Source organism: Panthera leo, chromosome D1 (genome assembly GCF_018350215.1).
Source record: "Panthera leo isolate Ple1 chromosome D1, P.leo_Ple1_pat1.1, whole genome shotgun sequence".
NCBI lineage: Eukaryota > Metazoa > Chordata > Mammalia > Carnivora > Felidae > Panthera > Panthera leo.
The window spans coordinates 57,666,064-57,678,408 of NC_056688.1; the positions used below are offsets into that span (position 1 = coordinate 57,666,064).

General features: G+C 48.0%; 1 protein-coding gene across 1 annotated transcript; it reads left to right on the plus strand.

Annotated features, from left to right (window-relative positions):
* Positions 1–1,574: 1,574 nt before the first annotated feature.
* Positions 1,575–7,277, plus strand: UCP3 (uncoupling protein 3). The gene is made up of 6 exons (XM_042906828.1): positions 1,575–1,700; positions 2,437–2,647; positions 2,932–3,132; positions 4,329–4,430; positions 4,984–5,164; positions 7,153–7,277. The coding sequence occupies exons 1-6, from the start codon at positions 1,575–1,577 to the stop codon at positions 7,265–7,267; spliced, it is 936 nt and encodes a 311-aa protein (XP_042762762.1). The 3' UTR covers positions 7,268–7,277.
* The last annotated feature ends 5,068 nt before the right edge of the window (positions 7,278–12,345 follow it).

Genomic DNA, 12,345 nt, shown 5'->3' on the forward strand with positions numbered 1-12,345 from the left:
AATAAATAAACGTTAAAAAAATTAAAAAAAAAAAAAAAAAAAGAACAGGCTTTTCCAGGGAAAGGTGGCAGCAAGCACAAGAGTTTAGGTGCCATGTAGGGGGAGGGCACAGCACAGGGAGAACCAGAGTTGCTGATAGCAGTCCTGAAAGAAGACCTGAATGGTCACCCCTCTCTTTTGGCAACCAATTTATCACTGATGAACAGGTAATATATTATTCTCATTTACCCAGAGGTTAAATGACATATCCAAGGTCCCACCACCCTTAGTAAGCCATGAAGACAGGGCAGGAGCTCAGGTTTCCTCACCGCAGGATCAGAGTTTTCCTATTGCCCCATAGGAAAGCAATGCACACTGTGCCCACCTCAGGACTCTATGGGACTGGCCCTGGCTCCAGAGATGAGGACGCAGAAGGGTTCAGGATCCCAGCACACCAGGTGTATGTGCGAGTTGGGCGCCAGTGGGGTGACCTGCTAAGAAATGTCATCAGCACCAAAAGCTTGATGCACAGAAGCCCAGGTTGTAAGAATGCAGGGCTGCCCATGACAGCCTCCCAAGGTAACCACAGCTAAACCAGGACCTTCAGATATAAATGTGCCCCTGGTCAGCCAGCAGCAGTATGGGCAGCCCAGGACAAGTACACACCAGGAGATGAGCACGTTCCCTTGGCCCAGGACTGATCCTCCTCTGTCTGAGGCGCTCGTCTGCTTCAGCTGAGAAGGGAAGGCCTCGGGGGTGTGGGGCAGGGGTGGGGGGAAGGGCACGTGCTGAGCCAGGCAGATCAGCGGCCACTGCCCCCCAACATTAGCAGCAGGATGTAGCCCCATCTCCCTAGGAGCCCTGGAGAGGCAGAGCAGCAGAGGAGCCCAGGACCCGTTTCCCTCCCTCCTCCACGGAAAACATCAGCCTGGGAATCCCACAGTGTTGGGAGGAAATGCCTCTAGTCATAGATTAACCATCTGCAGTGACAGAGAAGGAATCGAAGGCTGGGAAGGATTTTGTTTAAGTATAATAAAAGTATATTCAGGCAGCCTTGCATAAAAAGCCTTCATCCAAGATAACTAGCAGTTTAGGTGAGCCAGGAGGCACATTTATTTTGTTGATTTGGGATAGAAAGACCTGAAGTGGGGAGACTTGGCAGGTTCTCCATACACTTCAGGGGGCAGGTCCTTCCCAGGGGGCAGCCTGATGTGAGGGAAGGAGAACAGGGTGTGGCGTGCAGTCAGAATGAGGTCTGGTCCCTGCCCGAGCCTCAGTTTCCTCCTCTAAAGGATGAAGATCCACCCAGTCAGTGGAGGGAGGAGGAGGAAGGCGAGGATTGCAAGAGTGAACGGATTCTTAAAAGCCAAATCCACACAGCTAAGCATAGCAATGCCCAGGTGTTTCTCTCGCTAAAACCTCTGCCAGTGCTGAAAGGAGCCTGGGGACAGGTGCAGATGGCCCAAGTTCCATCTGCCTCCTCTGGCCTGTCTCCTGCAGCCTCCTCCCTGCACTAAAGCTCGGGGCTACAAAGGGGCCTGTCTCCTTGGACCTCTACTGGGCCCTGGAGGGACCAGACAGAACCTTCTGGGACCATGGTTGGACTAAAGCCTTCAGACGTACCTCCCACAACAGCTGTGAAGTTCCTGGGGGCAGGCACAGCGGCCTGTTTTGCTGATCTCCTCACCTTTCCACTGGACACAGCCAAGGTTCGCCTGCAGGTAGGTGCTTTTTGGCAGGGGTCATTGTTCAGATCAAAGGAGGGGCTGAGTTCTCCACCCCAGCTCCCCTCATGTCTGCCAGCATGCTCTTCCTTACGCAGAACCCTGAGCAGGCCACTCACTACTCCACTGTTTCAACCCTGCCTCACCATTTCCCCATCACCATCATCCAAGACAAAAAAAATCTTAATTAATCCCTTGGACCCTTCATGGCCTCACAGTAGTCTGTAAACCATAAAGTGTGAAGTAAAAGTAACCATGTGACCTTGGACAAACCGTCAACCACTTGTGGGAAAAACAATCTGCCCTCCATGTGCTCTGAGGGTTGAGCACCACACCGTGTATAACAGCTTATGAGCTATAAACTGCCACACGAGCCTCAGTTATTTTTACTGGGGATGTGATGGCTGTATAATCATGCTTGTTCTTGAAAACCAGCCCCATCAGGGTGCCTGGGTGGCTCAGTCGGTTGAGCATCCAACTTCAGCTCAGGTCATGATCTCGCGGTCTGTGAGTTCGAGCCCCGCGTCGGGCTCTGTGCTGACAGCTCAGAGCCTGGACCCTGCTTCAGATTCTGTGTCTCCCTCTCTCTCTGCCCCTTCCCTGCTCATGCTCTGTCTGTCTCTGTCTCAAAAATAAATAAAAACATTTAAAAAAAAAAAAAGAAAAAAGAAAAAAAGAAAACCAGCCCCATCTGTCCCTTCTCCGCTCATGTCTCTGCCGGGATGTTCCTCAGATCCAAGGGGAGAACCAGGCGATGCAGGCAGCCCGGAGAACCCAGTACCGTGGCGTGCTGGGCACCATCCTGACCATGGTGCGCACCGAGGGCCCCCGCAGCCCCTACAACGGGCTGGTCGCTGGCCTGCAGCGCCAGATGAGCTTTGCCTCCATCCGCATAGGCCTCTACGACTCTGTCAAGCAGTTCTACACCCCCAAAGGATCGGACCGTGAGTGTCTGGTATCTTGTAGACACCAAAGCGGTGGGCAGAAGCATACTCAAGGCTAGTGGGTCAGAGATGAGGGCAGTGCAGACTCAGAGGCAGAGCTGGGGCGTGGGAGGCTGGTAACAGACACTCATGAGGAGGCTGAGCCACTGTCAGGAAAAGCTCTAGAAGCCTGGCCTAGAAGAAGAGGCAGGCATCAGGCAGGGGCAGCTCTCCAAAGAACAGCATCAAGTCCAGAGAAGGGCTGGGTGGCAGAACACTGGCCCACTCTCTCTCCTTCTCTCCAGACTCCAGCATCACTACCCGGATTTTGGCAGGCTGCACCACAGGAGCCATGGCGGTATCATGTGCCCAGCCCACGGACGTGGTGAAGGTCCGATTTCAGGCCAGCATACACCTTGGGGCTGGGAGCAGCAGGAAGTACAGCGGGACAATGGATGCCTACAGGACCATCGCCAGGGAGGAAGGGGTCAGGGGCCTATGGAAAGGTAGGTCTGGACTCCAGGCTCAGAGGGCCTTGGGCAGAGCATTCCCTACCCTAGGGCTAGGGCAGAGTACTAGGCAAGGAGAGATCTCCAAGCATGGTGTATTCCAGTGATTCTGAAAGAACAACCCAACCAAAACTGTCACACTGCCCTGCCACAGTACCCCAAATTCAGTTCATCTTGTCAACCTTTCAGCGTGCACAGGCTGCTGTGAGGGAGACAGAAATTAATAGAAGACACTTTCCACAGCCTCGTGGCTCTCACAGACAGAGATAAGCCATGTCGAGGAACAGCATTCCACAGGGGAGGATGTGCTAGGTTCATACAGAGGTGTGGGGCCAGAGGCAGGAGAGGCCACGTAGTCTCCAGGGGTGGTGACAGAAGGTGATGCTTACACTGGGCCTCAAGGCTCAGTGGGCTCTAGATGTGTAGAGATGGAAGGGAAGGACTTCCCCAGCAAAGCCCTATCAGGGGTGACCACAGGACATGGAGAAGAAATAGAGGCTGCTGGAGGAGGCAGCTATGAGTTGTCAGGCACGGGGAGGTGCAGTGTAGAGGGGGCTTCTTCAGGAACAAGACTTCAGGATTCCCCGTGTGTCCACGTGGTGACTTTGACAAATGCTGGAGTCTCTCTCACATGTGGATTGGGGGTCATACTAATCTTTGCAGAAGGAACAGTGACCCAGTGAAGGTTAAGGACAGGACACCTGGTCACAGCCTTATTTGCTATGTGCTTTCCCAGAACCCAGCCCTCGTCTATGATATCAGTGGCTTGGCCTTGATGCTCTCCTGGGGCCCCCCAGGGCCACCTTCCATCACTGCTCCAAGAGCCTTGCCTCTCTCTTCCAAAGAAAGACTTCCTTGTCTGGCTTTAGCCAGGTCTCAGGGAAGCCCATTTTAATTTTGATAGGTATTACAGATTATTCTCCAAAATATGGCTCAAGCAAATATAAGAGGGCCTCTCTGTTTTCTGTCTCTGAGGTGGATATAGATAATCTAAGAGTTGTTAACTCCAGAGAGGAATGTGTAGAATCTGCTCAACTGAGGCAGGCTCCTCCATGGAGCCTCCCTGGAATGGAACATTCCATTCCTCCCTGGAATGGAACATTCTGTTCCCCAAACTGAGGCCTGTGACCTTGCAACCCGGGAGCCCACATCTCCTATTTTCCACTCATCGGCCCTCACCTCCTCCTTAACAGGAACTTTGCCCAACATCACAAGGAACGCCATCATCAACTGTGCTGAGATGGTGACCTATGACATCATCAAGGAGAAGCTGCTAGACTATCACCTGCTCACTGGTGAGGCCTTGGGCTCCAGGCAGCTGCCCTCCCACAGCAGGGAGGGAACCTAGAATTACAGAGCGGGCACTACTCAGAGGCACCTGGGTGTTAGAAGGAACAGAGAGAGGAGCAGCGCCCGATAAAAATGCCCAGTGTAGGAGCGCCTCTCTACTCGCTAGATGGGGTGCTGCCCGATTCATGAATCGTTTAATAGAGCCAATTAGATCTTTTAAAAAATGCCCAGTCCATCATTGTGACAAGTGGGAAAGAGCCCTGAGCGGGGAGGCCGAAGACCTGGCTTCCAGCCAGCACTTCCCACCATGCCTCTTTAAGTAAGAGTCTCCTTCTCTGACTTCATTTTCCTCTAATGAGGTCATTGGGCTGCATAGCCTTCCAGCTCTGGGACAGCCCTGTTCTATTTTGCGAGTACTGTGAGAGGTTTAGACAGCACTATCCTTACACGCGAGGAGTTCACAGTTTGGTGAAGGACAAACGATGATGCACATGGAACAGAGAGCAAGTGTGCTGCCATCTCACAGCTCGATATTTGCCCTGCCCTCTCCTGCTACAGACAACTTGCCCTGCCACTTCATCTCTGCCTTTGGAGCCGGCTTCTGTGCCACAGTGGTGGCCTCCCCAGTGGACGTGGTGAAGACCCGGTACATGAACTCGCCCCCAGGCCAATACCGCAGCCCCTTGGACTGTATGCTGAAGATGGTGGCCCATGAGGGCCCCACAGCTTTCTATAAGGGGTGAGCCTCCCCCTTCCTGCTTCCAGCACCCCCTCCCAGAGAACCCGGGCTTGTTTCCTTCCCTCCTTCCTTCTTTCCCTCCTTCCATGTATAATATGCCTGCCATGGGTCCACCTGGGGACATGGTGGTGAACAGCACAGATGTAAATGCCTCAAAGGAAAAATATAAAGAACTATGGGAGTTTAAAAAAAAAAAAAGGACCAAATCTGATTTGGAGAGTCAGGGAAGGCTGCCTGAGAAAAAGAAGTCTAGGCATAGGTCAGAGTGCTTATTGGGCAGGAGAGAAGGAGGGAGAGGTGGTTGGCAATCTTGACTTTTCTCCAACCCACAGTCATGACTGCGGAGCACCACTGATGGCGGCCAAAATGCCCAACACACTTCACATTGTCTTGCTTCTGTGTCTTTGCTTTTACCATTCCCTCTTAATGGAATGCCTTAAATCTTAGCCATGCTTCAGAACTAGTTCAAATGCCACCTTCTCCCCAGTGCTCTCAGGTCAAATTTTTCCTCCTCCCTGTGAGCTTCAGCAATGCTTCCTTGATATCATTTTTTATGGTATTTACCACCTCCTACTTTGTGTTATAGGATTTGTAAGTTTCAATTATCCCCCATGCTAGATCGTAATGATCACAAACTTAAAATGTCAGAGCCGTGGCTCTAACCCAAATCATCAGATGCTACCTCCCCCCTTCCACCTCCTACCACTGATGCCTTCAGCAGCCAGTTTTCTGGTGCCCAACCATAGATTGGACCAAACATGCAATCAGGTTCTCAACCCTGGGAGTGACATAATAAAACTATTTCAGTTGGCAGATTGTTCTTTCCCTGTAAGTGCTTCTATCATTACAATCGATCAGTGGTAGCCACCTGTCTCAGTTCATTCTTTCACTTGGAAAACATTTACTGAGCATCTCCTATGTGCTGGGCCCTGTGCTTCCCTCAGAGAGCAGCAGACACACGGGTGACATTTATTGAGCATTTACTGATACTGGGCCCTGCACCGTGTGCTGTATAGTAACTCACTGAATCCTTCACAACAACCCTATGAGGTCAATATTGTTATTTTGCTTATTTTACAGATGAGGACACTGAGGCTTAGGAAGATTCAGTAACTTGTCCTAGGTCATGAAGCTAGAACCTGAAAGAGCTAGGATTTGAACCCAGGTCTGATTCTGGAGTTCATATTCATTGTCTCGGTGCTATACTCCCTGTGGAGCCTAGGCTGAGGGTTCTGGAGAGGCCTTGGGATGAGGTTGTGGTGCCCAAGCTAACCCCTCCAGAGCCTAGAGCAACCAGCCAGGCAAGGAAGAGAGTAGGGGACATTCCCAGACAGAGGGAGCATCACGAGCAAAGGCACGGAAGCAAGGCTGGCAGGAGAGAGAAGACCTGGAGAGGATCTGCAGAGAGAGAGGCTGAAGAGGGAGCAGGGCCAGGTCACAGGCTCTTCCCTGAGTCTGCGCAGCTAAGGTGGGGACTGTCTCCCAGCTGCACTAACACAGGACAGGCAGGCTCTCTGGAGATTGGCTAAATTTGGTGTCACCCAGTCTTCGCCCTGTGGTGAGCCAGCTTCTAGGTGCCCTGGCGGGACCCCCTCAGGGATGGCCCCTCAGTCTGTAAATGATCCCAGAAACACCCAGCAGCAGGGTGGAGTCAGGTGATTTTAGTTGAGCTCCTTAACTGCCCTGGGCCTCAGTTTCTTTTGAAAAAGAAACCTGGCAACCATCACAGCTACCTTACAGAATTATAGGAATTAACTGCCTAACACAGCACCTGGCTCAAAATGTGTTTTCTTTCCTTTCCTTTCCTGACTGCAGCTTCTGCCTAAATTCCTTCAGCAGAGAAGAAAAAGCCTAAACAGATCTCAGAAAATGCTCACAACAGAAGCCTAGGTCCTTTGGCACTAACACTGTGAATGGGGGGAGCACTGGAGATCTCTTTGGGACTCTTAGTCCACTCCACCTGACGTTTTGGTTGTTTCTCTCATCAGGTTTACACCATCTTTTTTGCGTTTGGGAGCCTGGAATGTGGCGATGTTCGTGACCTACGAGCAGCTGAAACGGGCCTTGATGAACGTCCAGATGCTACGGGAATCTCCATTCTGAATAAGGCAGGGCCGCTTGGTACTTAAACTGGAACAAAACCAGTTAAGACTTTACTAGAGCAGTGGGTCCATACACACACAAACCCACACATGTTTACAGAACTGTTTACTTGCTGCTAAGTCAAGAAATAGAAGCGGAGGAAGGATTCTGGTCTTCGGTGCTTTGTCTTAAGAACACAGTTGTTTTGCACTGACAAGATGGCAAATAAATTATATTAATTTGGGGGACCCATTAAGTTGGATGCCTAATATTTAGGCAAGAAAAAATAAGCCAAAACATCCATGTGGATAAAACACAAGTTTGCAAACTATGTCCTTTAAAAAATAAATCTGATTAGATGATGAACGGTAGACAAGAAGGACTGCAAGCATGGGACGGGAGTGACACACGGTACTTGGAAATCAGCTAAGGAATTTGGAGGGACACTGCCAAAGCAACGTAGCTGTGACTGCAGCCTTTGGTTAACCATGGATCATCAGCCACATGTGTAATGTGTCTGCCCTTCAGAAGCCATTGAGATTCTAGAAAATATGAGACGAGAGAGAGAGAGAGAGACAGAGAGACAGAGAGACAGAGAGAGAGAGAGAGAGAGAAAACCCGGAACCTGTGCCAAAGGAGCACTGCTGGGCCAGCAGGAGGCTGAGGTTTGTAACTGTTCCCTGAGGACACTGGAAAATGAAAAGGGCAGACTCCATCTTCTTTCCTGTAAAATGGCAGTCATAAACCCTTCCTTCCTATCTCACCAGGGATGTTATGAGGATCAAGTGACAAGGTGGACATAAAAGCACTTTATAAAAGCAAGAGCTCTTATATTTACAAGTGTAAATATAAGGATGAGGCCTTGGGAACTATTTTCTCAGGACAGTAAGGAACTTCCAGGGAAGTTGTTGAAAGGTTGAAAGGTTGTCTAGAGGCTAGACCAAAGGAACGAGGGGCTGGGGGCCCAGGGGTGACAGAGGATGACACGCAGGCACCGAAGCCCCACTCCCATGCAGCCCTCGCTTCCCAGCTGGACTGTGAGGCACCTCAAAGGGTGCCAGGCTTGGGGGGAAAGAGGTAGATGTCAGGCTTGACAGCCTGAAGTAGCAGGACTCAAGAGTTCTTTGGACAATTATTATAATTCAATAAAGGGTGTGGGAATGAGAACAGCTATTTCTTTTTGCCTCCTCTTTCTTGGACAGAATGCCTCTTTCTCACCAGGTTCCCTGTTTGTCAGGGCTGGGCCTTTGGCCCCACATGCCCCAACTGCCTTCTGCCTTCCCCAGGCTGGTTGCTAGGCTTTTTAGGGCTTTGGCTTCTCCATCTGTATGTAAAATGTGGGCTTGAACCAGATGACCTCCTTCTGAACTTCACTGGACCTCTTTCAGGTTGATAATGCAGACCCAGAATGTTGGTCTTTTTCTGCTTCTTAGCAGCCTATGTGGGTCTGATGACAGAACTGGGTTCTGTCCCCTCCCCCACCTCACAAGCAACCTAACCACCGGAAATCCTTGTACCCCAGTGTCCTAGCAGAGAAGTGGAAATAACAAGCCCCCACCTTGCAGAAGTGCTCAGCAACATCATCCCTCCCTCTCCACTCTGACCCCCCTGCATCCTGGGAAAAAGCAAATGTCCACTCGCCCTCAGCACTTCCCTAAATTTAAATTATAATTTGAGATTATCAACATATACGAACTGGAAAGTCCAAACAAAAGCAAAAAAATAAAAATGATTTTTATTTAATGTCTGGTTTGACTTTCAAATAAAACCTATATTTAAATTTTTCTCTTTCTTTTGACTTGACTGGCATGTGCAAATCATTCTTAAATCCCAGGTCTCAGTTTGTAAGTTCCTAGAGGCCAGGAACTATGTCTTCCATGAATTTCTATACAGCAACATTAACACATCCTCTACCCAGAGCAAACTATTCAGATATTCAGATGATGCTGCCAAAAGAGAGAGGGGATCAATTCTACTAAGATATTTTGATTGGGATCAGCACCTTAGTGACCTCTGAGTCCAGACTCTTGGAGAAAGGAACACAAGATTAGTGGGAGATCTTCTACAGTTTCCCAGGTAAAATATTAGATCTCTTTCCCCACTTCTTAAAAGCAGAGGTTGAAACAAATGACCTAAAGCTCTAAAATTTGGTGGTCATAAGGACTGAGTGAGACAGCTTCCTCTAAACCACACTATGCATGCCCTTCCTAGTCCTGACCCCAGTCTCTGCCACCAGGAAGTCATGAATGAGATCTCATAAGAAGGTCAGATCACAATCTGAGACCCACACAGGGAAGCCAGCTTCTTAGCTCTGTGCAGTCATTCCCCATTGCACACCCACAGACACCTACTCCATCAAGTCAGTAAAAGGAAAACTGCTTTTTCTCAAACTCTTCAGGCAAAAATGAGATAGTATGGGCCCCAACACAGTCACATTTGTGACATAACGGATAACTGACTTCATAGAAGTCTTGTAAGTAAAGGTAATATTTTTTAAAGGAACATTTTATTCAGAAGGAACGAATGTTAAGTAAGGAAATACAATCATATCTCTATAGATGAGTTCATTTGTGTCAGGACACTTTCAAAACTGCTGAATGCTAATATAAAGGACAACCTTCCGTGTACATACAGTATAAGCCACATATTGTACTAAGTGCTGAGATAAACAAGGCCAATCCAGCCTCCAAGGAGCTCACTGAGGTGGAGGATGGTGGGGCAAGGAAGATAAATAAGCCATATGGAGTGATAAAAGCCACACTAGAGATATACATAAGGCACCGAAGAGCAGGGACACAGATTAGGGACACCTGACCTGGTTTGGGGTCCAGGAGGCTTCTTGAAGGAAGACACCTACAGGACAAATAGGAGTTATCTAAACAAAAGAGGGTGCTTCTGCTAAAGCCCAGAAACAAAGCAAGAACAAGGGGCATCCAAGTTTTGCTGGTTATCAGTATGATCGAGTTGCAGACCTAAACAGAAGCAATGAGAGAGATGGGGATGAAAAAGGAAACAGGGACCTTGAAATGTTGTAGAAGCTACATATTATGGACTGAATGTTTGTGTCCTCCCCAGAATTCACAGGTATTAGATGAGGTCATGAGGGTGGGAACCCCATGATGGGATTCGTGTACTTATAAGAAGAGGAAGAAAGACCAGAGCTCTCTATCTCTCCACCACGTGCAGACACCGGTGAGAAGGCTGTCTGCAAGTCAGGAAGAGGGCCCTCGCTAGGGAACCAGATTGGCTAGCACCCTGATCTCGGACTTGCCAGCCTCCAGAACAATGAGAAATAAATCCGTTATTTAAGCCACCAATCTATGGTACTTTGTTATGGCAGCCCGAGCTGACCAAGACGCCACATTAAGGAGTCTGGAGTAACTGGGTAATGTGGAGCCACTCAAGTGTTTTAAGGAGGGAATGAGTAGCTGCACTGTAGAGAATAAATTAATGGAGTGGCCTCTGGTAAGATGAGGCTATTGTTGAAACCCAGGCAAGGGTACTAACAGTGAGAGTTCAATGAACAGAATGGTAATAAAGTCAATATTCCTTGGAAAGATTCAACCTGGACACAGTAGTAAGAAAAGAGAAGAATGATACATGTTTTAAACAACATAGAAATATCCTCAATAATATTCCTAGCAAATTATTTCCTGGCCCCTGAACCAAATCGCTTGGGTATTGGCAGCCTCACCATTTCCAGCTCTGCCTAGGAGAGAGCTTTCTGATAATGACCCAAAGGTACAGATCTTGCACCATTTATTGCTTTGCCCACTTCTGTTATCTCTTAGACATACGCTGGATCTGACATACATGGCAAACTTAGGTGCCCCTCTGATAGAGGCCCACAGCCCTGGTTACACTGTTTACCTGCCTGGGAGTCCCATGAGCCTGTAAATTCTTTGCAGGCATGCATGGGGTCATGTTTACAATTGCATCTCTCATCCTTTGCAGAGTGCCTAAGACATTGCAAAATGGGTTTATAAATGAATTTTTCGTTAACTTTTAAAAATACACATAATATAAAGTTTACCATCTTAAGCATTTTTAAATATACAGCTCAGTGGTATTAAGCATATTCATACTGCTGTGCAACCATCCACCCACAAAACTCATTTTTCATCTTGCAAAACTGAAACTGTCTTCCTACGAAATAGTAACTCTCCATTTCCCTCTCCCCCCAGCTCCCTGTAACCATCATCCTACTCTTTTTTTTTTAATGTTTATTTATTTGTTTTGAGGGGGGAGGGGCAGAGAGAGATAGAGAGAAAGAATTCCAAGCAGGCTCCACGCTCAGCAAAGAGCCCGACATGTGTGCAAGATCATGACCAAGCCAAAATCAAGAGTCAGATGCTCAACTGACTGAGCCACCCAGGCACCCCCGTCATCCTACTTTCTATTTCTATGAATCTGACTATTCCAGGTACTTCACACTATCATACAGTATTTATATTTTTGTGACTGACTTATTTCATTCAGCATAATGTCCTCAAGGTTCATCCTTGTTGTAACATGTGTCAGAATTTCCTTCCTTTTCAAGACTGAATAATATTCCATTATACGTATATACCATGTTTTGTTTATCCATTCACCTGTTCATGGACACTCAGGTCGCTTCTACCTTTTGGCACTGTGAATAATGCAACATGCATGTATAATATCTTTTCAAGACCCTGATTTCCATTGTTTTGTGTATATCCCCAGAAGTAGAACGGCTGGATCATATGGCCATTCTATTTTTAAGATTTGAGGAACCATCATACTGTCTTCCAAAGTAGCTGTATTCTACATTCCCACCAACGGTGTACAAGAGTTCCAATTTTTCCCACATTCTTACTAACATTTATTTTCCTTTTTTTTTTTAATCATAACCATCCTAACGGATGGGAGGTAGTATCACACTGCGGTTTTGATTTGCATTTCCTTAATGATTAGTGATGTTGAACATTTTTTCATGTGCTTATTGGTCATCTGTGTATCTTGTTTGGAGAAATGTCTGTTCAAGCCCTTTGCCCAATTCTAACTGGGCTCTTATTTTTGTTATGGAGTTTTAGGAGTTCTCTATCTATTCTGGATATCAATCCCTTACCAGATAATGT

Bases quoted from the DNA above. Each gene is read 5' to 3' on its own strand.
- UCP3 (XM_042906828.1), top strand. From the start codon at position 1,575: ATGGTTGGACTAAAGCCTTCAGACGTACCTCCCACAACAGCTGTGAAG. The intron at 1,701-2,436 runs GTAGGTGCTTTT...GATGTTCCTCAG, and splicing joins CAGCCAAGGTTCGCCTGCAG to ATCCAAGGGGAGAACCAGGC. The intron at 5,165-7,152 runs GTGAGCCTCCCC...TTCTCTCATCAG, and splicing joins CCCACAGCTTTCTATAAGGG to GTTTACACCATCTTTTTTGC.